General features: G+C 32.2%; 2 protein-coding genes across 2 annotated transcripts in view; both read left to right on the top strand.

The window, feature by feature from the left end:
• The first annotated feature begins 6 nt into the window (after positions 1-6).
• On the top strand, positions 7-5,537 carry LOC106468785 (deoxynucleotidyltransferase terminal-interacting protein 1-like). Its single transcript, XM_013929226.2, has 2 exons — positions 7-1,948; positions 1,997-5,537. The coding sequence occupies exon 1, from the start codon at positions 396-398 to the stop codon at positions 1,905-1,907; it is 1,512 nt and encodes a 503-aa protein (XP_013784680.1). The 5' UTR covers positions 7-395; the 3' UTR covers positions 1,908-1,948; positions 1,997-5,537.
• A 14,118-nt stretch (positions 5,538-19,655) lies between these two features.
• Positions 19,656-26,896, top strand: part of LOC106468784 (frizzled-2-like) — an 11,776-nt gene continuing 4,535 nt past the window's right edge. Inside the window, exon 1 of the mRNA XM_022397150.1 lies at positions 19,656-23,573. Coding sequence (XP_022252858.1) covers positions 19,857-21,572 — 1,716 coding nt within the window. The 5' untranslated portion in view covers positions 19,656-19,856 and the 3' untranslated portion in view covers positions 21,573-23,573. The remainder of the gene's footprint in view (positions 23,574-26,896) is intronic.

The following is a 26,896-nucleotide window of genomic DNA, read 5'->3' as shown; positions in this document are numbered from 1 at the left end:
ATAAATACAATGAAAAAACACACCCTTAAATAACTTTAATATTCAATTAACGACATGAACATGCTACAAACAAAAACGTTGGAGAAAATTGTATATATTTCAGATAACAACAGTTATGAGTTACAAATTTTTCGTCCAAATGAATTTTAAAAATTCGCATACTTATACATTTTTGAAACTTGTTATATGATGTTTTGTTACATTTAACGTATATACAGCCGCTGAACTAGCGAATAACGTCAGCTTTGATGTATAATAAGATACGAGCTTTCTTGGTAGAGTTGAACGAAATCATTAGAGGTTGTTTAGCCTAATTTTCTAGTGGATGTTAATATTGGTGTTCGTTATTTGAATAATAAAGGTTATTATATTACTAACTACATTTCAACGGAAAGATGGCAAATATTGCAGGAATACCAGAAATTAGAGTCTACTCACCTTCAGGAGATGAAAGAAAGGAGACAGAGTTGATACACAGGTCTGGAAATTCTTTGACAAATGTTAGTGTTAGTGAAAATATGGGCTTTTTAAATACTGACGTTCATGGAAGCTATGAAAAAGCTGTTGAACATTTGTCAGGTACAAGGATTTCTGTTACTCAACCTAAATCAGTTTTCTATAATCATACCGACACATTTGTGAAACGTGAAAATGTTTTCAATATGAGGCCTTATAATTTAGCTAATTTTCAAGCAAACTCAGGTACGACCTATAGAACTAGCTACAGGTCTCAAACTGTGGCAATAAATAGGGCAAAACTTGGTTGTACTTTTAGTCCAGCAAAATCTCTTGACTTGTTAAGGCAAAATATTCAGAAAAGTATCAACAGAGAAATTGATGAAATATTACAGAAATATTTAGAAAAATTCTTTAGGCCTGGAATTGAAAACATAAAAATTAACAATGGTGAAAATTCTGTATCTGAGCAACATGTTCAACATGTATGTCGTCAGATTTTGGAGGAAGCCAAGAAAATGTACCATTGGATACATTCAAGAGGGAATAGTCCAGCTGCAGAATATTCTGATTCTGAAAACCACTATCCAAGAGATGCAAAAATGTGCAGAGCATCACAAAGAAGCCCATTTTCAAGAAAACGCAAAGAGTCTGACACTGATTCTGAAGCAAGTCTCCCTATGCCCAAGCCAAAAAAGAAAAAAGGTAGACCACCAATTCATTTTCAAGGTGGACAGTCAGGACGTAGTACCCCTGTTAAAATGAAGGCTGGAGACACAGTGAAACGAGAAGGACCAAAATGGGACCCTATTCGTTTAACACCAGATACAAAATTCATTATGGGTGCTAAGGCAAATAAAGCCCTTGGATTTGGAGCTACACGTGGCAAGTTGTATATCAAACATGCTGAACTTTTTAAGTATTCTGGGGACCAAGAAGACAAACAGTGGCTGCATGAAAACAATTTGATGCCTGCTACTGGAGGGAAAGCCTATATGATGATTTTGGATGATATATGGGAATTAGCAGAATCTGACGAGTATCGGAATAATCCTGGTGTCATGGTGAATCAGATAGTTGGGTTTACTGTGCCAGAATACATCATTCAAAAAATGAAGATTGCCATGCAGACCATGCGTACAGACATACAAGGGAAAAAGCGGACTCGGCCAGCAGCACTACTAGATAACAGCAGTGATCGAAGTAGTCAGAAGTCAGAAGCAGGAACAGATGATAAAACTCAAGAAGAAGGGTCCAGAACAGTTTCACCTGCAGATGAATTAGACTTGCTTGGGGCAGAGATGCCATCAACAAATCCATCACCTTTCAGTTTAGGTGGTGGTTTTGAAGCTATTAGTCCAGCTCAGGAAGTGTCTCCTTCACCATCAGAGTTGAGCACTTCTATGGAGCCTCCACTGACAGCACCTTTTGACATCGGACCATCAAGTTGACTAACATGGTCAACATGATTAATATTATCTTGTACATTTGAATGGTTTATTTCTATAGGTTGTAATGTTAAAAATATATATATATATAAATATTTTATTTCTGTAATAAGATAACCCTTAAGACCTTCAAGGTTATCCTTGGAAATCCACCCTTGAGAAAATTTAAAATGTAGACCAATCCTTTTCTATTGAGAAAAATCATTAAGTCTTAATGGTATAACAATCTAATTTTATCTTTTATGCCTTATTTTATCTTTGCTTTGTCTCGACTGAGCTTTCTTACAGAAAGATATCAGGATCTAACTGGTCTGATTTGACATTTAATCTAGAAAAATGACTATGATCTGAGGACTTTCCATTTTATAAAATGTTACATTGAAAGTTGAAATAAGTACAAAAACTGAATGGCCCGATAATTATTCAGCAAAGAAAGTTAAATTAAAACAAGCTGTTGTTTATAATTTTAATTGTAGTATTGAAAAAGTAGATCTGTCCCAACTTATCCTGTACATATTAAACTTTAATATAATAATAATAATAATAAATATAATTTAATAATATAAAAATTACCAGCAATATAGTACCTTGGGAAACTTTGGAAGAAGCCAGAGACACCCATTTACATGATTTATTTATTGTAGGTTTAATTTAGTAAGACTGTAGCTCAAAAGGGCTAAGACACATTTGTAGATTTAATATGAAATTTGTAGTTAGTAAAGGTTGAGGGTATGTATCAAATGGAAAATAAAAAGTGACACTATCCAACCTAACTGTACTGTTTATGTCACCGGAGCTATTAGTTTTCACATCACATACTACTGCTAACACATCTTTTTAAATGATTTTAAAAGTTTTAACAATTATGTATTATTTTTTTAAAACAAGATATGTAGGAATGGTTAATTTTCTTTTTTAGATTTTGAAGTTTCTTATATAAATTTGCAATAAACCATGTAATGTTTATCATTTAGTACTTATTCCTACTTTTCAAGGATTGGAGATGAGTTAATGTTTTTATTGAAAAACTAGACAATGTTTAAAATAATATTTAACATCTGCCTATTGTTTTTAACTGCATAATACTTCACACATAAAGGCCATTTTGTCATGAAAGGAAATCATTTTGTAGTCTGTATTTTAAAGATACAATTAAATTTTATCTGTTGTTAATTTTTTATTCTCTTTATGTTATACAACTGTTTACCACAAAATGTAAGAAAAGTCTCACTATCTTTGCAAAATCACTTAAGTCACAATAGGGTGGTTATTCGTTATTTACAAAGTGTTGTTAATAACTTTTTCACCACACAGAGTTATAAAGAAAGCATTTATTTATTTAGTATTTCAGTAACATGCTTATAGACAATTAGTTAAAGTTATTTTTTCTTTGAGAACAAATATAAATTATGTGGTTGTTCTAAGCCATATATAACTTATTGTAATTTTTTTTATTTGTTTGATGTATGTACTGTAATTTTCTTAAGTGGACTTATGAAATAACTTGCTAGTATTGTATGAAATTGGTTAACATTGGTATATAATTGAAAATATAAAATAATATAGTGACAGAAGGTCAACTTAGGTCATGTCCAATTTAAAGAAAGTGAGAAAGAGAATGCTTTATTGCATCATTAATTGGTGGATGGTTTATTACTGTTACTAAATTTTTTTGAATATAAATTAACACTTGCTAAAACCTATAGATCCTCTTAAAACATTTTGTCAGTACTTTTCTGAAACAGTGAACCTAAATGTATTTAAACTGTATTGAATAACTTATGTTATTAGTATTCATCACCCCAGTACACATACTAGAAAATGTTAATCCTTACCTAAACAAGAGGCAATACTGCATATGTAAAAGTCTGTTTTGAACTGTAATATGTTACATTTGTATATAATGGTCAAATGGTTTTGCCCATAGTATTAGTTTCAAAGAACAGTATTCTTGTTTTTTAATTTATATCTGTTCAAATGAGTAAGTTGAAGTATTTACTCTCACAGAATCAATGGTATGATCTGTTAGTTAGTGTACAGCATTGAGGGTCTATAGTTTGTGTCTTATTGTTGTAAAATCTCACTATCCACTTTGAGATCATAGCTATAAGAGTGATAGTCAAATCCTACTATTTCATTAGAGTAGCTCAAGAGCTAGCATTTGATGCTGTTGACCAGCTGCCTTCCCCTCTATTAGTTCAAAATTAGATATGCCTAGTCCAGATAGCCCTAATTTAGCTTTGCACAAATATTTGAAATGAACAAAACCAATTCACAGAATCAAAAGATGGAAATTTAAAATCAGACAACATGTTGTAATTTGTACCTTTTCCAGCAGATTAGTTGATTAGATCCTTGTTGTAAGAAGATTTTTAAAAAAAAATATTGCCATATATAACTTTGAGTCATCAATTTCAGTATTAATTTTCTTTTTCACTACTTTGAAATGTTCTAACAATTACGATTCCATCATTGCAGTCACAATTGGGTATTTTCATATAATGGAATGTCAGCATTGCTCACACAACATCCAAAGTTTATTCTTGAACATCTTACACTTATTGCATGTCTTTACACTTTTCAATGAAAAACAAATTTTTCCAGCAAGTAAAAACAAATACATTTTTCTTTTCCACACTCCTGCTTACAGGCAGTTTTATTGTGATTATTTTTGTAATAACTACATAAAAAAGGACTAAAAGTTTTTGTGATTTCCAAATCACAAAATTTACATTCTGAAGTAACAATCTGATTTGTGATATTTGATCTTTATGATTGGATTAACTTGTTCTTTTAACCTTTTGATGCATCTGTTGAAAATACTAAATAAAACTTTACCATGATGTATTTTCATAATTTAATTTATTGAGAGGTTTCTACTTGTAATTGCTCATAATTTATAAACACAGAAATTATATGAATATTATTACTGTCATTATATGTCATACATCTATTCAGAAAATATCTAAAGATAATAGTCATATTAGGATTTGTATGTTTTTATTTCATTTAAAAAATTTGCATTAATAGAAATAGTAAAACTTCGAAAATTTAAGTGTTCTCTGTTATTCTTGTTCATGTAAGATAAATATGTTATTTTGAAGTAAAATTCTAAAAACTTATGGGCAAAAGCAAAGAATAAAATGTTATATGTCAACTATATCTTCTATAACCAGTGCTTACAAGGCCTTTTGCTCAATACAAGCTTTATCAGGCCAGCTGAGATACTACAGACATAGTAGCAGTATAGGTGCTCTATATTTACAAATCAGATTTTTGAGTTTAAGAATGAATAACACAACATCATTAATGTCACATGCTTGACCTGTTTTACAGTAATTGATTTTAAATTTGTGAAAAAGTTAAGTTTCCTAAGCACTCTGTTTCTTCTGATTAAAGTATTTAATTTACATGTTATCCTACCTTATACAATACCAAAATTAATTTTTACTTTAAAGAAAATAAGTCAATAACAAAATGATGTCAATTTTTATGTAAAGTAACAAATGTTCTATTTCAGGATAGTGACTTTTAAACACATGGTTTTTGACTGACCAATTATCAGTGGTATAAGAAAAGTTTTGTTAAATACAAGAGTTCATGAAGCAAATAAAAATAATATTTAGTTGTTTTTATGATGTTTCATCACAATTTCTTCTGTAACTGAAATCAACCTTTTGCACTATATACCACATGGCAAATACATCTGGTCTCATATACTGTAGTGTAAAGTTATGGACTCCAACAAAGAATGGTAGGACATGGGTACACAACTATAGATTTTGGCAAGGTAAGAATAGTCTTCATCTAAGACATTTTTCAAACAGAATGGTTGACTTTTATAATGGGTTGCCTTCAGGTGTGGTGGATTCACTAAATTTGAAGAAATGATTCATTAACTAAAAAAATAACTCGTACATTATTTTCAGTTAATTTTTAACTGTTGTTGAAATTACATAGAGTATTTCAGCATTACTTTTCTTGTGACTCAAACACTACATATAACAAGATAGGAATTTATTGTAAAATTGCATAATTAACTTCACTGAACAGTTCATTACCAATATTTTCTGGTCAAAGCAAACTATCTACGTAGATTGGAACTAAAAATTAACCCGTTAAGTTTAATATACCAGCCCAAATAGGAGAATGCAATTTCACAAGACAGGTAATATATTTAGAATGTATTGATTCAACAGTTGGGCACACTTTCTGTTATTAGTCTTTTCAGTTATATATCCCAGTGATATTTCACAGGGTTCATCAGCTTGGGAGATTTAGGTTAGTCTTAAAGCTACATACTAAGCTTATAAAGAAAAGAAATTAATCCTCAAAACAAAAACTATAAGTAATAAATAAGTGAAAAGTAATGAAATTATATAAATTAAACTAGCTAATACTACACAAATAAGTTCTGCTTCATGCTCTGTAACTGATTCCCCACTCCTTGATGGATGACCCGACTAGATGCTGTAAGGCACTGAGTTCTTAATAGCCATCTATTAGGTTTCCACCAAGAAACGTGCTATTTCCAGTTTCAATGTTTGTAGTAAATCACGGTAAGCACTGCCACTGCTTCTGAGACGTGTTGTCACCCAATCATTTATTTGAAAGTTTCTGTCCACTTGAGGCCTAAAAGGCTTTTATTCTATGTTTTCATACAACAACATTCCTCAAAATGTTTTTACATCCAAAGCTTCACACTAAATACTTGGATAAACAAAATTCAGAATGGATATGAAAATTGTGTTTGAGATTTGGTTAAAGCTTTTTTTTTTATTACTTAACTGGTAATGCTAAATGGATTCCACCATTCTAAACCATCCTGTTACTGTATTTCAAATCATATTTTTAACCATGAGCTGTATTGATTTTGGCAATGTAAATAACAAAAGGCCATTGATTATGACTAAATATTGTTATACTTATAATTCTACTTTAATATTTATTAATGTTCTAACCTATTTTATCAAATATTACTTTTTGAAACAGATCTGATTTTAGGAGCTTTAAGGTATTTGATTCACTTTAAATGGGTGACAAAGTTAATTTACCCATTGAATAACCTTTCTTGTTGTACTTATGTCAAATTATTCATTTTAAAATATTACAAAATATAAACACGAACCATATTATCTAGTAAATCCCAGTAAATAATCAGAAATACACATTTATTGAGCATAAGAAAGAGCAAGAGGACATGATCACTCACACAGCTTAATCTTATTTTGTATATGAATTCAGATTGTCGCAAGCAAATTCACTGAAAGGGTCTTAAAAAGCTCTCGGGCAATGGTTTGTGTAGGTTTGTAAGTAACATCATCATTCTTTGGGCAACCACAAAGAAAGTCAATTAGTACCTTCAGTTCTTGACTAAACAGAGATGGTGAAGAGTAACCCCTAGGGTTGTGTGTAGCTATTTTGTTTGTTATTTCCATACATGAATATCTGGTTGAATAGCAAGTAGTTTATTATTCTGTTATTAGTTTAAGAATGGAGCATTGATCCATAGTTCCATGCTTGCTCAGGTTGAACATTTATAGGTATTATGTTGATACTTAAATAGTGACATGCATGAATATATTACTGAGGTTCCTACTCTACACGTGTACTATCTTAACAAAACTAAGACCTAAGATATGGGCTTGTAGAAAGCAACATTTCAGTCTTTCTAGTTAATACTACAAATACCTGTTGCTACTTGGTAAAGTAAACTATCTCTACCATGATGAAGTTTGCCCTGAGGAAGGAAAATCATTTCCCACAAATGTTCATAAAGTTTTTTTTTCATAATTTTGGTTGATGCAGTGGACCAAGGATATAATTAGTTATGCTTTTAAATGTGATTCAGCACTATAATGTTGTAATCAATAGCACTGATTCCACTGGGGTCTCTATATTATTTAGATGCTTTGAGATTAGCACACTTCTATGGCTCACTGATATTTAACAGAAATCTTTTAAAAAAAACTATTCATGTTTGCAAAACATACAGCTCATAAAAAAAAAAGGATTATGTATATCATAAAGAGCATCATACTGAAACAATCTTGATGCATGTAATGTCAACTGTAATTATTCCTTGTGGTGCCTTGCCATTTTTGGTACAGGATATTGTCACATAGTGAATGTCACTGAGACTAATACAGCTTATTGTAGGGAGCTACTGCCTGCCAACATATATTGCTAGTTTCACGTTTAATGATAGCCTCATTATTAGAATTTTAATCCTAAATAACCTTAATTCACAGTTCATTACTGTCCTCTAAATGCACTTTTCTTCAATCTTCGATCACACTGAGTATCATACCACACACAAAACCTACAACCAAAGTTACGCTATGATCTTCTTAAAAATTCACTAATATTTTTATTTTTCTAAATAAAATATATTATTATGGAAAATCATCATTTTGCCATTTGGATTAGGAATGCCAAAAAATTATTTTTCCTTGTATATGTTGGAAAAATAATTAGGGTGGTTATATATAACATATAGCCAGTAGGTATATTACCCATAATTGTACTTAAATTATTCTAAACATTAACAGTACATGCTCAGTAGCTCTTTCCAGATATAAAAGTATCACATTCTGATGAACACATGGATTTACTTAAGCATGCAGTTACTTGTTTTGTTTCATCCTTTTCTTTCAACAATACACCATAGATAATGGTATTGGAGTAGAGGACTAGTAAATCATGAGGAATTAGATAAGTTAAAACTAATGTCAAGGTTGCTTTTAAGAGTAGTAAATAAATATGATATTCCTGAAATTTTACTTTCAGTCTTTAATCATTAGTGTTTGTGTGAATTTCACTCTTACATAAAAAAAAGGAAAACAACAAGACAGGCAATGTCTAGTATAGGGGTGTATGCCTTTCTTCTATGACTATGAAAGAACTTATGTCTTGATGTTTTCAAAGTCAGGTTTTCTTGCACATTCAAGCTATTATAAACATGTCTCCTTTATCCCTTGTAGAAGTTTTCAGAGCCCTTAAGTGAAAAATATGGGTAGAACTGAGGACAAGGATAATGGATAAATCATAAACCTGATGTTCTAATGTTCAAATATTAGACAAGGATTTGAATCTATTTTTTTCTCTCCAATAACCAGTGAAGTAGAGCAAATATATAAAACTATACTCCTTTCTAAAGTAATATATTGATACTATTTTTCATATTAAGTTTCCTAATTAATGAAATCTTTTGTAAGGCCAAGCCAAGAAGTCAAAATCCTCTCTCTCCATATTCATCATTTGATATTTACTTATCAAACAGGTACCTTTGAATTACAACCACATGTAATAAATTTAAAAGATTATCTGTGGACAAGCTAATTTGTGGTTAATTATTTACTACATTATTCTCTAAGTCAGTTTATAAATGCATAATCACATTATTAGCAACATATATAAATTCATAATCACAATAAATATTTGACTTTACAGTAAACCATTTTGAATAGTTTGAAAACAAGTTGTGCAATATTCTACCATAAGAAGATATTGAAGGTAAATTTTACTTGTGAATACTCAGAGAAATTTGACTTTAAATGGTTGAAAAAACTGGTTGTTGTTTTGGAGGAATTTAATACAGTTTGCTATGATTTAAGTGTTTAAGAGTAGATATGAGTTTGTATATACACAAAGAAAAAATTAACAGCATTGCAATTATTGTGATTTATATCATGAAGAATGTAACTCAAATGTGGTACCACATTACAGTGCATAAATTTCACTATCAGTAATCTACATTTTCACAATTAAAACTACTATGAGAAACCACATCCCGATAAACATGAAACAAATTTTCTTGTATTGGATGTTTTTGATGAGCTAAGTGCTGCATTTAGATTTGAGCTATGTCAGCACTCTCAGCCCAGATAAGTCAATGATGGAACAAAGTGAAACGAGTTACGTTAATTTGGGTGGATAATAACTAGTGTAGACTCAGTTTATTCACATGTCAAAGTTCAAATAACTGTTAATTTCACCCTTCCATAATTAGTCCAGAGGTTGAAACATATATTAATACATTTTTAAGATAAAGGCTACATATGGCAATGGCTGTCTCATGCTTGTTCCAGTTTGGCCCTGTGTCTGTTTAGTCTCTATGGTAAAGCAAGACCATCTTAAAGGTGTCCCAGTTTCACAGGTACTTGTACAAGTGAGTGTTTTCTTCAGTTAATATTGTTACGTATCTGCTTGTTTGTTTGTTTCTGGTAGAAATTCTTTCCGAGGATCTTCAGCAATACAAATCCTTTCTTGATTAAACCAGTTTATTCTTCCTCGATACAAACTTTTAGTACACAGTAGTTCAACAATCAGTACGTTTCTTGTCACTTTAAACTTAACAACTTTTATAATACACGCTATAAATCACAGTGATTCACAATCTCAATAACTTCGCTCTCGACGAATGCAAAACACATTTTATGGCTCACTAGCTCGAAACTAACAGAATCATCAATTACACGGAACTCAAAGTAACTACTGCTCTCTATTCATTCATTTCTGCTGGCTTTCCTCTGCCAGGCTTATATACTAACAAAGAGGGCGTCTCTAACACACTCGGACTTCCCCAATCGTTCGAGAAACTCATCACGCACGTCATGTGACTTCCGCTGTCGTAATACTATGTTATTTGGAATCTTTATTGATATAGGTCATCTGTGTGGTATAACATTATTTTCCTGTCTTTGGAAAGACTTGACCATGGCAATCACAAGCAGTCCCAGCATGAGGTAGAAGTCAGCCTGTTGTTGATAAACATACTTGCAAATAAATATGTTTGTTTGCTTTTCCTTTGCTGCTGTGTTCAATGTATTCTCTGTGTTACATTTCCTGAACTTTTGTATTGGAAAAACTTTTGAATAATTGTATCAATGTAATTAATACCAGCTGTATATGTTGTTGATTAAATCCCCTTTGGTTCTGTTACACTGATATTTTCAAATTGGATTGTATGGTCTTATGGCAAACACTGAAACTTGGTATAAGACTATATATGGTCTTAATGATGTTCTAAAGACATTATTAATGATGCAAATTTTAACATGCTTACCAAAAGCAACGGATGCTTTGTCTTATTAGTTACTTGATACAGTTGGTGTATGTGTGTGTCCCTACTAGAATGAGGTTAAATGATTGTTACTTACAATGTGGACTGAGTTTAACCACCTTTTTACTGTAATAATCTCCCTCTGTCTCTCACTACAATTTTTGTATTGCTTCTGATCTTTAAGCCATATTTTATATATATGTGTGTGTGTGTGTGTGTGTGTGTATCAGATTTCTTTTACATCTTACTTCGTATTGCTAGTTAGGGTAAGTTTAAATTATATTTTTCAGTACTTGTTTTTCCCTTTCAAGTAAGGGTTAGTTACCTCCGCCACCAAAGGAGTACAGAGGTTATGCTTTCACCACTGTTTTTGTTTTTTTTAATCAGCAAGATTTCTTGAGAATGATTGAATGGATTTGGATGAAAGTTGGTATACATTTGGATTATGACCCAACTTAGAAGTGATTAGTTTTAGGGGGATAGGATTTTGATGAAACTTGATGGACACATGTAAAATATCATTCCTTGTTTTCTTGCCAAAAATGGTCCATAAACATTGATAACAATGAACATATGGACACATTTTCATAATTTTTGAGAGTGAAATATAATCAATGCTGCATGGCAGAGGTATCCACTCTACTGAGTGCTTCTCTCGTCTTTACTATGTCAGGGGTAAAAGAAAAATTTTCTCAAGAAGTGTTATGCCAATATTTTGTGTAACTATATTATAAGTTTCATATAATCATAAAGCAATACACTCCATTACTAGATAGTAGTTATTTGTTAAGTAATATTACAGCTGTTGTGGTTTCCTAAACATAAGTTCAACTTTTTTAGAATAAAAACTGACTATTGAGATACTGTTGGCTTTTTTTTCATAGTTTATGTACAGGTGATATGCAAATATCATAAATTAAACCACTATATTAATATGAATATTTCTTCATAAAACATTTTTAACACTATAGTACAGATCGAAGTACTTAATAACAAATTCAAGATAAACAGGATGCTCCTGATTAATCATGCCTATAGGGACCATCACTCACACATTGTTACAGGTTTAGCTGGGAATATGTTTTTTTAGCATTTAGTTAACTAGCTAGATAATTCTTTGAATGGTTCTGGTTTTGTTGTTGTCATGAACTCTTGTTTCCCCTTTGTGTTATGAGGCTTGTTTAAGAGTGTGGATAATTTACTTTTTGGGGAGCTTGTGGAAAGTGTAGAGTTTTGTAATATAATGACAATAAAAGTTAGATCTCGCAGATTTGCTACAGTTCTGATTTTGTACCGACTCCTGCTTCCTCCTCTACCACCTAATAGCTGGCCTAAACAAAGAAAGTTTCCTTCCTTTTTACTGTGAAATAGCCAAATTAGTATCTTTTTGTGTAAAGAAGATTTCTTCTTATTCACTGAACATCTTATTTATGGCCAAATGAAACTTAATCATATCTCTGTAGCCTAGTGTGGCTTGTGGTTAGAGTGCTGAACTGTGAATCTAAGGGTATGTTTCATATCCCATCGCAGTAAAATTGTGCTCTGCACGTTGTTGCCAGGGTTGCAATATAGGAGTGATGGTAATTCCACTATTGGATTATAGCAGTTCAAGAATTGGTGGTGGGTGCTATTACTAGCTGCCTTCCCTCTAGTTTATCAGTTCAAAATTAGTAATGGTTAGCATAGATAGCCCTTGTGTAGCTTTCATGAATAAAAAAAAATCTTGTTATTGTACTTTAGTAAATTGCCTGTTGATGTGAAGCCAAGGTCTGAATAATTGAGAGTCTACAAGTCCTCTCATGAATATGGGTAACTCTCCAGAACTCCACCAGACCCTGTAAGAACTAACAGTTCACCCAATAAATTAGAATGTTATTGACCAGGCTAGCTTATTTGGTATCTCTAGGATGCAAGGGAGGTTAACAGGAATGTCTGCTGAATCTGGCTTTGCTGAAACTTCTTTGAGTGCTCTCTACAAAAACTCCAGGCTTTTATCATCCAATGTAGCTAAACCCCATTGCTCAATAGTTACCATTGGTTTAGCAAATAAGATGCCACATGACAAAATTATGTTTGGTAACCAGAGCTACCTCATTGCCAGATAATGTTGAGAATATTGGGAAGAATTTAAAGACCACTGGCACGGCTGTAAATGCTTTCAAGATGTGAAGCACACTTTTGAAGCCAGAAGTTGACTGGAAGCTTGAGATTGAGAAGATCAGTTGGATGACATATTCACCATAGCAACACTTTGCACTAAAATTCAGGAATGAGAGATGTGTACATACAAATTCCAGAGCATCTGTATACTAAGAGGAGCTGGTGCCTCAGCTGCTAGTTTGCTGAGGTATCAACTGTATTTGTCACTGCATTCAATTGGTAGTGATGTAAAATAGATCAACCTACCAACTTTCAAAGAATTTATTCAAGTGAATTGGAGGTAATCCTTGAAGTGGTTCAGACAATGAAATGCATGTACTAGGAAAGAAGTATTTAGATAAAATCCAACTTTGCAACTGGAACAGTTGAGGCAGAATTACATAGCCAACTAAATTTAGTACAAAACAGATTTGTCTACTAAACCAAGTTCAAAACTCATCAAAATAGTACAAGAAAATTTGGCAAGATATGCTGGCAAATTTTTCCACCAACAGAAGAAGACCACCTAGACTGACAGTAGTGAACCTCACTGATCTCCATCTTGACAGGTTTACTTATGGCTTGAAGCCATTTCTATGAATGCAGTTGAAGTAATTCCATAAAACAAGTTCCTGCATGTAAGACAGTCAACAGCTGTAGTTGCAGTATCTCAAATTCCATTGACTGTGATTCTTAGATATTAGGGGTGGTTTGTAAATGAACTAAACCCTATTGCCACAAGCACCATCAACAGATATCACATTACAGCCATACTGGTTTACAGGGAATATGTAGGTATTCTCACAGCCTGTTACCATGAAGCACTACTACAATGGTAAAAAAAAAAAAATCTCCCCAGATAGTGATCTGAGCATGAAAGAAGTGTCTGCTTTAACTGCACACTGGCAGGATATTAGAAAAGGAGGAGTTATTTATATAATGTATTACCATAAGGAAGATGGCAAATTATTTTTCATCAATCTTCCAGGCAATGACATATTCTGGAATCTAAGGGAGATTTAGCCACGAATCTGGGAGGATACAGCCAGCATGTAACCAAAAGCATGGTGGTCAACTCGGGATATGGAAATACAAGGTTTTGATAGATATAAACTTTTCTATGGATCAATTGACCTTGCTGTTATAATATTCAGGTATACTAACGTGCAGCAGAAAAGCAAAAGATTTTTGCAAAATACATGTTCAGGACTGTTAAGCAAAGAATATACTGTACAAAGACAGTAGATCTGAGGAAAACAAGCAAACACAGGTGTCCTTTTAAATACAAAATTATTAACAAGCACAATATTCTGTTACCAAACCTGACTGAGCTTTTTCTATATTATCTTGCTGCTGGGGTTGAAGTCCAGAGAACAAGAGCCAAGAGTTTATTCTTGATGATTATCTATTCTGTAAGTGCTTAAAAACTCCAAACTAATCACTTAGAAGTTGGGTCATAGTTCAAATGCATACCAATTTCTGTCCAAATCCATTCAGCCGTTTTCTAGGAATCTTGCTGATAAACACACACACAGGGGTGAAAACATAACCTCCATCAGAGATAATATGATTTTTTTTTTAAATTAATCTCAGCTGCTGTCCGTGTCCATTTGACATTGCCTCCTTTTTTCTTTTTTTTTTGGTAGATAACCACAAGCGCTAATTCTCTTGAAATTTGCTAAATATAGGTGGAGGGGTGTAAAATTAGGTTCCAAGTCTTTTCAAGAGATGGCGCTACATTACAGATAAAAAATATAGATGAAAAGAAATGTTACACTAGTCGTCATTTTAAAAATAAATAGTAACTTTTAAATTTTAAAATAACAGTTTTAGTGGTTAAATATAGACAAAGGTCGGTTCCCAATCATTTTTAAGGAAACTGAGCTAAGCCCAGTTGCCTGAAGTCAGCCTTTCCGACCCAGATATATTGAAACTTTTATTATAAATACAGCTAGTTTTATGTTAATATTTTATATACTAGCATCCTCTAAAAAAATAATATTTCAAGTAAGAATAATTGCGTTCAAATTGTTTGTAAAATATTTACTTTTTAATAAGTTATTAAACTTATTATATAATAATTTAAAGACTTTCCTGATTTCAAAATTACTGTATCCATTAAAATATGTTGATCTTATAATAACTTTACATTATACGTGAAGAAAGTACCTTTGTTACATATTGTTATACAAATTTTTAATTTGTGAGATTTTTATATCTTCTAACAGTACATATGGTACCACATTAGTTAAGGAGAGCAGTCCCAAAATGGGAAATTCTCTTCTTTTATTATATGTGTCCAACAGCATCTTATTTTCTAAAATGTTAATTTCAAAATTATAAAAGTGTGCTTTGTAAATTAAATTATTAATTTGTTTTAATTCAACTTCAGAATAAATTTCAGTAAGGTTAAATTCTGGATAATTAATTGATTTTAAATGATCAATATAACGGAAGTAAACACATACTTGTCAGGTCTTGTTTGTTTGTTTTTGAATTTCGCGCAAAGCTACACGAGGGCTATCTGCGCTAGCCGTCCCTAATTTAGCAGTGTAAGACTAGAGGGAAAACAGCTAGTCATCACCACCCATCGCCAACTCTTGGGCTACTCTTTTACCAACGAATAGTGGGATTGACCGTCACATTATAATGCCCCCACGGCTGAAAGGGCGAGCATGTTTGGTGGGTCGGGAATTCGAACCCGCGACCCGCAGATTGCGAGTCGAGCATCCTAAGCACCTGGCCATGCCGGGCCCAGATTTTGTTACTTTGTTCTTAAATCAATTTTCATAAAAATAAAGTTAGCCATATTTGGAGAGAAACCAGCCCTAATAGGGATGGCAATTACCTGTTTAAATATTTTATTATTGAAGGTTATATAGTTAATATATTTACAAAAATTAACGAATGTTTACATTTAATATTTGAAAATGTATATTTAGGAATAACTATGTTTTCATCTATAAATTCATCTAATAAATCATTGAAGGCTTTTTTTATTATATTTTTAAAATTCAATAGTGAAATCAGATTTCGAAACAGAGGATCCCCACTGGCACAGCGGTATGTGTGCAGAGTTATACAATTAAAACAGGGTTTCGATACTAGTGTGGGAAGGTAGAGCACAGATAACCTTTCGTGCAACTTTATGTTTAATAACAATCAAAATAGAGAAGGTTAAATTAAACACTTTTAAAGATTCTAAGCATTCCAGTACTTGTGTATTGTTCTTTATTATCAAAAAATTGTTTTGGCACGTTAAGAGACTTTAATTTTACTTGAGAAAGTACATTTTATTTAATATGATAGCTACAGGTTTGGTTATAGTATTTAATGAATTAGTAATAAATATGAGCTCAACTGGGAGTTTTATGTAATTTAGGAATTGCGTATAAGAAAGTTAAATTAAAATATTTATAATCAACAGGTATATTACATTTTTAATAGATTTCAATAATTTGTTAGTAATTGTATTTTTTCCAGGTGTAAATTTAGTCAACGTTTTTGTAGTATTAATTTCTTTTATTACATAAATCCAAAGTTACAGTTACCTATATCAATTGGAATAATTACTGACTGTGTTTGACTTTATTTTAAGTTTGAGTAATTTAATTTCTTTCTTACGTTTTTGTAATAAATATTTTCCATTCAAGTAAGAACGCTATGGAATAGAAGCATTTTTTACCAATTTTTATAATATTTTCATCAATATTTCGTTCTTTTTTATTTAATATTCTGAATTTAGTTCCTTTCTTTAGGATATTTATAAGATCAATATTTTTGATCACTTGGAATAATATGCTCATGAAAAGATTTGTTTGTTTGGGCTATCTGTACTCTGCCCACCACGCGTATTGAAACCCGGTTTCTAGAATTGTAAATCAGTAGATATACCGCTGTGCTACTGCATCCCCCCCCCCACACACTCTCTCGTATGAAAGCGATATGCAAAATAATTAATATTACATTTGCAAAGTAAATATATCAATACCGTATGTATTAAGACTTTCAATAAATTGCTTATAATTTAAAAAAAACAACAACACTGGTTTATTATATCTGAAACTAATAATTGGTTGTAATTCTTTTCTAGAAAAGATTTTATTTTGAACATTTATGTAGTTGAAAGCAAAAAATATCATCATACCCTTAAGATTGAACCCTATAATAATCAACGATTTTTCTATATTTACTTTCTTTTCTAGTATTACGATTATGAAATATGCCTCAGTTTATTCTAAACTTAATTAAATACAAAATAAAATCTTTAAAGTATATATTTAAAAATTCAAAACTTAAGAAATATATGATAAATATTTTATTTTTCTATAATTTAATACAAAACATTTTATAACATCTTTAATAATGTTATTGGTATTATTATTGGGGTAAAGTTAATTCATCTTAAATATTGTTTATCTTTCCCTAGTTTTCTCTTTTACATTATTATAGACATCAATATAAAACAAACGTCAAATGCAATTACTTTTTCTTCAAGATTTAGCCATTTTGCCTTCAAATATAATGCAAAGTTATTAAAAGATATTATTTAATGGCTACAGAAACTTTGAAATTAGTAAAGTATTTAATTATTTTATAATAAATTTTATAACTTTTAGAAAATATATATATATATATATTTTACAAACAATTACTTCTAACTTGAAATATCAATTTCTTAGAAGACTCTAGAATATAAGATCTTAATGTAAAAGCTAGATGTATTTATGATAAAACTTTCCGTACCGAAAAGGCTGACTCCAGGAAACTGGATCTGGATCAGTATATCTAGGTTTACTTGACAGATTAAATTATTGTTAAGGGAGGAGGTAGGAGTATCAGAACAGTACAGTTAGGCTTATAGTTTGTAACATCGTATCTAAAAATTACAATATCATTTATTATTAGAACTAGCAAATAAGGGTGGGGATTAGATGATAATTTTGTATAGAAATCGAGGTTGGTTAATGTTATCAGATTTCTACTTCTATGTCTGTAAGGGTAACTATCATGGCCACAAACGAACATAGGCCGTGAGCGGTAGTGGGATCTGGGACGTTGTGGGTTTTAGTACTTAAATCCTAACCCTTTATTGAATCTGTAGCTTGCTTGCTTTATTTTTGCCCTCTAGTGGCACAGCGGTATGTCTGCGGACTTATACTGCTAGAAACCGCGTTTCTATACCCGTGGTGGGCAGAGCACAGATAGCCCTTTGTGTACCATTGTGTTGCTTTGCTTAATTCCAAACAAACTAGACGGGGTATATCGAATGCTTTCGGATGTTATGACCATTGACATTTTTATGCTTTAAAATGATACCATTTATACTTTTCTATAAATAATATAATTTTACATTGTTTTGTTACAGTTTTGTCTGCCAGGATTATGTATATTTTTTTTACTCGTACATCTATGATAAAAATGTTGAATTTTACACAAATGTTTTGTCACGGCTGTGCAGGCTGTGTAATCGTTAAGCCTTTGAGGTAATTCAGATAACTGTGAAATATATTGATAAATATATATATGTGTGTGTGTGTGTGTGTATACATACTAATATCCGTTATGACAATAAGTTGACAACCTGGATCGATAACGGTAATGCGATATTTAATTCATTATTGTTTTATAGTGCTGATTTAATCGCCTATTAACAATTATATATATATATATATATATCATTTTATATTATATATAATGCTAAGCATAGATAGATTATTGATTACTCACATTTCTAAATATATAGATAAAAGCACTACTTTAGATGAAGCTGGTTCGAAGATGGTGATATTGTTTTCTAAGTACAAAGAAAGTACACTGCAGGGAATCTAACTTGAATTTTAGCGCTGTAAACTCCTAAGCTTGCCGCTGACCCACCCACGCACCATACGGTGATAACGGACTTTCTAACACTTGTGGTAAAAATAAACCTTCTCATTCTACACCTCCTTCTGGCCGCTTTATAGTTTAGAGTGGACTGGCATAAAATTGAGTGCAGTGTTTATTTAAAATTTGATGTTCATATTCTGCTTCATTTTTTTTCTAGTACTTTTAATATTTCGGTTTGATTACTTGAAGTTAAGCACAAAGCTATACAATGAGCTATCTGTGCTCTGCCCATCACGGGTATCGAAACCCGGTTTATCGCGTTGTAAGTCCGCAGACATACCGCTGTGCCACTGTGAGGCTTTTCAGTTTGAATTAAAAGCATTTCCTTTTATTGGTCAGTGTGTTTGCTACGGCATATGGTGAGCATAAAGTCTGTTGCTTCAGGACATTATAGCAATTAGAAACTGAAGATTAATACACTAAGTGTAGGTAGAATATTGACGGTCAATGGAACTGCGTGACAATCGACATAAAGTGAGATTTGACGTACGTAAATGAAGTTCAATGTACCTTGAGTATACATTCCTCTGAAATTTTCGAACAACTGGCTACGCATAGATCTGTAGAACTGGCCAATCGCGACGCTCAGCTACAGCGAATGGACGTATGCCTGTTTGTCTATACCTAATAGATCAGTCAGTGTGCGTCATTGTGCCACGCGAACCGGACGAAACGTGGGCAACAAGTCTTCGTTCATGAAGCGTTAGGCGCCAGTGACTTTAATATTTCGTGTTACCGTAAGTCCTACAAGGTTTTGCCGTTTTTAGAAAGAACTGGTGACTACATTTATTGCAGTATGAGCTAAACATAGAAGCAACGGTCTGCTAGTTAGTAATATAGGGTTAATACAGTTTTACGTCATGACTCGTGCATCGGTGATAACGCTATTACCTCTGTTTCTCAGCACAGCGTTCCAACATGGAAGGCGCCAAGTTCAGGCTCAAGTGCTTAGCACACGAGTTTCCGAACACGACCTGAATCCTATTCCGCAGCATAACCTGTGTGAACCTATTACAGTGCCGTTGTGTAAAGATATTGAATATAACCAAACCATGATGCCAAATCTGCTTAACCATCAGAAACAAGAAGATGCTGGTCTCGAAGTTCACCAGTTCTTCCCTTTAGTGAAGGTAAAGTGCAGTCCTGATTTACAGTTCTTCCTATGTTCTATGTACACTCCCGTTTGCACCATCTTGCCTCACCCTCTTCCCCCTTGTCGTTCTTTGTGCCAATCAGCAAGGAATGGCTGTGAAGGTCTGATGAATAAGTTTGGATTTCGCTGGCCCGAAACTTTGGAATGTGAAAAGTTTCCAGAAGCTGGTGGACCCGAACTCTGTGTAGGTCAGAACGACACAGAAAAGTCCAGCCGTACCGCTACTTCTTCACCATTTCCTCACGCTGATTCCGGGAGAAAACCAACCTCAGGTAAGGAGTTTATATGCCCAACAGAATTTCGAGTCCCCAAAGGACTTGACTATGTAGTTCGTATTGGAAAGAAAGAAGAAAAAAATTGTGGATTGCCTTGTTATGGTATGTTTTTTAGACAAGAGGAACGAACCTTCTCTCGGATATGGATAGGCACATGGGCGATTTTGTGCATGGTTTCTACACTTTTTACAGTTCTTACATTTATAGTTGACATGAAGAGATTCCGTTACCCCGAGAGGCCTATTATCTGTTTATCCCTTTGTTACTTTATGGTAGCATTGACGTACGTTGTCGGGTTTCTTTTGGGGGATGAAGTAGCTTGTAATAAGCCTTTCGATCCACCAGAGATAAAGGCTGGAGTGAATATGGTTAGAACGATCACTCAAGGCAATAAAAAAGAAAGTTGTACAATCCTTTTTATGATGTTGTATTTCTTTAGTATGGCCAGCTCCATTTGGTGGGTAATTCTGACTCTGACCTGGTTTCTATCTGCAGGCCTCAAGTGGGGTCATGAAGCCATTGAGAAACATTCACATTATTTTCATGTAATAGCATGGACAGTTCCCGCCACAAAGACCATCACTGTTCTTGCTATGGCAAAAGTGGAAGGAGACATTTTAAGTGGAGTTTGCTATGTTGGGCTTTGGGATGTCGAAGCACTCAGAGGGTTTGTCTTGGCGCCGCTGTTTTTCTACTTAGGATTGGGAACAGTATTTTTACTGGCGGGATTTGTCTCCTTGTGTCGTATCCGCACAGTCATGAAGCATGATGGAACGAAGACAGATAAGCTTGAAAAATTAATGATCCGTATTGGCATCTTCTCAGTGCTCTACACTGTACCAGCCGTCATAGTCCTAGCCTGCTATTTTTATGAACAGACTTACTTTGAATCTTGGATGTTGTCTTGGCAACAAGAAAATTGCCAAAAACCGATGTACAGTATACCTTGTCCCCCTAAAGATTTGTTTAGAACACAAGGGTACTGGCCCAAGCCAGACTTTGCCGTTTTCATGATAAAGTACTTAATGACGTTAGTTGTGGGTATCACTTCGGGATTCTGGATATGGTCAGGAAAAACGTGTAGTTCCTGGAGAAACTTTTATCAGAAAATATGCCATCGAATTGTCAGCCATGAAGCTTATGTGTGACCTTACTAAAGAGAACGATTAATATATTGCTTTATGAGGTTGCAGTTCATATAATAAAGACACACTTTTATAAATAGTGAATGCTTAGATGATTAACTGTGTTTCTGCTAAGCGTGATAAGTGAGCCAAAAGTTTTTGCTTCAAAGATTATATCAGCATCATGAATTGAATTCATGTAATCTATTATGAGATTAAACTTTTTGACGTTACTTCTAGAAGTATCAGTGAAGTAACGCATACGTTAAATATGTACTTAAAATAATAACTTGCTGTATGTTTTATGATTTTGTGGACAGTTTTTGAATTATGGTCTCGGAAATACTATAGAGTATAGAGAAAGTAACAATGAATGTGTTTATGATTCTCATTACTGAAGTGAGTTATTAACTAGGGTCGAAACAGTATATGTATACAGTATAGCCTTTCTTAAGTACTATAATATCTCTCAATAGGCAGTATGTTTATTCTAATCTTCCATGTTTCAATAACTCCAACATCTTGTAAATTATGTAATATATTTGTAATTAGCATTAGAGATGTTTAATTATATACATTGAGATATTAATGAAACCTACTGACTTCGATATTCAAGAATATTAATTTCTAGACCGTTTTGTTTCAAAGGTATGATCATCGCTATGACCAACAGCTGGGTACTCATGTGAATTATAAATGTGTGTTCTTTTTATTTGATAAATTTGTTTAATTCTATTGCGTCATCATTTTGAGGACAGATTTGTATAGTACACGTAACATCTCAGATTTTTCTTTATGCTGTGTATTAATACGCACGACCTACGTCCTCACAACTGTACCTCACATTACACTCGTCAGTAGTTGTGATTGTTTAGTGCAAAAGTACGCAATAGGTTATATGCGCTCTGTCCACCGCCGGGAATCGAACCCCGTATTTTAGCATTATAAGTCCATAAATGGCCAGATGCAGAAAGAGAGAGTTATCGCTGACCTAACGGGGGACACACTCTTCGATAACAACTTACTTGCTTCATTCATATATTCTGTTTTTCTTTTTAAATTTGGACATTTAAAAGTTGATTTCAAACATGTTTTTTGTCACATTTATTTATTTATATTTTATTTTGAGTGTTAACCTTTTGGTGGTCGTAAGCAGTGAATAAAATTAGAAAGGTGATTTCATTTATTTAGTTCATAAATATTCTGTTTCCCGTTTTGTAAACCATAAAAATATTTCACAATTATCTGTATTATATCAAAGGCGTACAAAGGATTATTTACCTCTTCACAGCCCTGACGAGATAATTATGTAAAAACACAAAATTTTTATTATAGACGTACGCGCCAACAAATACATGATCGCGCGAACAAAACTGTAACAAAACAATGTAAAGTTATACCATTTATACAAAAGCACGTTCAAGGTAGAACTTTATTTGATGTTTTAAAAACACCGAATTTCAATTTGTCACTGAAAAATGTATTTTATTATATGGAAAAAATTAAGTAGAATTTGTTTGATATTTAAGACTACAAATCTTACTTCTCATGCAGATATGAGATTGTTTTGGAAATAAACTTGCGAACTTTTAATCACAACACATGATAAACTAAATATTTGAAGTGTCTTCTCAGACAATAAAACAACAAACCCTAGTTAGAATAATTTGGGAATTAGTTATACCTATTTTCTGTTATGCATTTTAAACGCGGTAAATTTAACAAATTTTCCGTTAAGCTTATGTGTTTATGAAATTTGCTAATTAAATTTTTTAATTTAAATGATAACACTTCATAAACCAAAGCGCAAAAACATTGAAAAGCCGTTTCAAAAAAATCATGATTAGATGGGGTAAAAAATAGTATATTATTCAGAAAATAAAATAAATTAGTTTAAGTGCTTTTTTAATATATTTTCCTCTTTTTCTTTCAGATAAATCTTTATCTTGTTTTTTAAATTGTGATTTTAATAATTTTGCTAATATCCGTCTCAAACATTGATAAGAAAATTTCCAGAATCCTAAAGTGTGTTTCTATCTTTTAAAGTAATCAGGTCAACGTTCAAGATTTTGCGGTGATAGTAAAAAATTAAGTACTAATTAATCCTTTTGTTTCATGTGAGCTATTTTGTTACATAAGAACAATTATCTTTCGATATCACGTAGTTAAGAAATTCATTTGAATGAAATTATGTTAGGATAATTTGTGACGTGATAGGTTATTTTGGAAAATATTTTCAACACTATTATAGCACAACAAACTTCATACAGTTGTAGACATACAAGAGCCAATATTAAAGTTTACTACCTCGGTGAGGTCCGGGACAAACTGGTTCTCGTACAAGCGTAACTTGTTTTTTGAATGATGTATCATGATCATCACCATAGGCGAAAAATATGTATGTATATATATTTACATCTCATGATGACCTGACACCAATTCGTTAACTGACCGTGTTTGATATTACTTTTATCTAACCATAAACGTCAGGCATTGCTGTGTTGAACTGAAAAGACCCGCCTACTTCATTAAATAGAAATTAGTAGATTTATTCATCAGAAGTTTAATATATCGTGAATTTCCAATTTGAAAATGTATGTTTTGTTGTATAATGATCGTCTTAGTGTGAAGAAGAAATATATCGACAAATTAAATTCGAATTAATATTCTTTTATCCTAAATTATCTCGTTATTATCCATTTTGGTAATTTTCTATCCTTAAGTGTTCCCAATGTGAGATCTGGTCACTTTTCAATTTTCTTTGTTTAATAGAAAATATTGGTTAGTTTTCTGTATAATCCAAGAATTGCAGTGTCTAGGTTTACAGGAGAGGCATGCTTGTTTTGTTTTTTATCTGCATGAAATGTGTTAAATTTTATAAGAAAAGTATTAAGCCATTGTTTAGATCCTGGGCTTACATAACTATTACGAATATATAATTCATCATTGTTTTTAGAACATCCATACTGTGTATAAACTAATACAGGATGATTCGTTGAAGTGTTATTTTGTTCAACCAGTTTGTAATCTGTATTTTCACTATAATGGCATGTCCTGTGTTTGTTATGGTACATCGCCTACACTGCTTTTAGCACTAGCTCAAAAATTTTGATCTGTAAAAGGTTTCATTTTAAATCATGTCTTATTTCTAGGTAGTTTGAAATAAAATACTTTATTTCTTTCACACCACTTTGTTCTTTTATTTTGGTTCTCGAAATAGCATTTATTGATAAGACCATAACATAACATACGCTAAAAATATTTAACATTTGCGGGTTCACAAAAAAAAATTTCCCAAGAATATTTGAAAGATCACTTCTGATAAGCCCATTTTAACATTAAACATACTTCTCACGCATCATCTCAAAAGACAAAGGACTGAAAATTACAGAGCTAATAAAAAATTAGACATAATTCTTACATATGTCCCAAAGGCTTAAATGTATGGAGTACTTTGAAGAAAAAAAGGTTGAACAGCCTCTACACTAAAGTATGTAAGCTAATAATGACTTTGCAGTTTACAGCTTCACTTAATTAGTAGTTAAGTTTCTAAAGCACATTTCAAAACTTGATTATTAATTCCACGGATTTTACACGCACATGGGACGTATCTAATAAGAAAATTATAAGTATGTATGTGTGGTAACACCGAGAAAGATTTAATAACTATGAATATATTTCATTGCTTGCTGAAGGTAAAGTCTTTACGAATAATTTTGCAGCTCCAGTTTCAGAAATATAAATCTTTACTGTTATCATAAACACTAGAAATTTAAATATAATAGGAGATTCCAAGAAATCTTTTTATCTAACAGTTAAATAGGACATACTTTGTTGTATTATAAAATGTTGTTTTACACACACTTTGAGCATTCAAACATATAGATGTTGATATTTTCAACCTGAAAGGTACCTTATATATTCAATGATAACTAGGTGTTAAAGGGCCAGGGGGCAAAAAGTTTTGTTGCCCTCTCTATTAAAACATTTCAGTGTTTTAAAATATTCCCCTCAATTCCAATATTTATATACCAATTTTGAGAGGGTTTTAGCCCTGTGGTAGCTGCCCCATCCATTATTATGCAACTACATGGAGTCTATAATTTAACACGATACCTCAGGTGGTTGAAAATTGGGGGGTGTTGATCTCTATAAACGAGCAGATGTGAGAAAAATCTGTGGTCCATAGATTTACATTTTGTTAGTTGATTGAATTATATTTGATGATATGTTGTTGTTCTCATATTGACTAACACTGAAATAAGGACTTCTAATAAAACATATAATCTAACTAGTTACTCATTAAAATGTCACCTGGACTGATTATTCCTCATTATTTGAATCAGACTAGTACCAACTAGTTTGACAAAATTCGTCATAAGTCTCAGTAAAGGGTAACGTGACTTCTTTCATACCTCCAACTTTATTCAGGCAACCTTTGTTACATAGTACCTTCCGAACTTAAAGATAAAAAAGACATTAAGTTCACAGTTAATACCTTCTTTAATGTGGTTTTAACATGCAACAGTTAATGGCCTATTAATTAATGTATGAATATCCTTTTCGAGAGTATTAAATCTTTATTCCATATCATACTGTCAAAATAAGCAGTTAGTCCGTCTTTTCAAAATTATTTAATTATTAATAAAGGTCTGAAGACCAAAATTAAAAACTACATTAAATCAACAATTAGTACCCCTTTTCAGAAGAGTCTGAAAATAGAAATTGATGCAGCTTCTTCAGACGGTAGAAAACAGATAACGTTCCATTTCATACTAGTTTTTAAATGAATTTGCCAATAACAGTGAGAAAATATTTCTTCACTAGTAAAATGTTTAAATGTTCTATACGTATAAAAACTGCACTAAATTGTTAACACTATTTTATAAAATTATATTTATTCTACAACTTTTTTAATACTAAAACATTTCAAAATATTTGCAAAAATATCTCTACATGAATATGATGCGTCTAAGTTTATTAACATAACACTTTTCATTAGACTATATGTTCATATTGCTTAAAAACAAAATATTTGAAAATATTGTTACGCCTCCGTTCGTTAGTTAATTTCCGTAAATTCGTTCCGACGAAACTTTAGCGACACAAGTCCTTTCTTAAATAAAACTGGTTTATTCTTTCTGAATATAACTTTGCGATACACTTAATTTCAACAGCCGCGCTATAACAAACGCTATAATTCTCAACGAACGTCTCACGTGCTCGACTTCAACAATACTCAGTTCAATCACACATACTCTCCCGTCACGTTGTGACCGTCTTATATATACCAGACTACCCCCAATCTAGTAGTCTCCCGACAATTCACGAAGGTTCGAAAAGGACGT

The sequence above is a fragment of the Limulus polyphemus genome, unplaced genomic scaffold (assembly GCF_000517525.1).
Source record: "Limulus polyphemus unplaced genomic scaffold, Limulus_polyphemus-2.1.2 Scaffold3163, whole genome shotgun sequence".
NCBI lineage: Eukaryota > Metazoa > Arthropoda > Merostomata > Xiphosura > Limulidae > Limulus > Limulus polyphemus.
Note: the sequence above shows the minus strand (reverse complement) of the source record. Positions and strands in the feature narration are given on the sequence as shown.

Bases quoted from the DNA above. Each gene is read 5' to 3' on its own strand.
- LOC106468785 (XM_013929226.2), top strand. From the start codon at position 396: ATGGCAAATATTGCAGGAATACCAGAAATTAGAGTCTACTCACCTTCA.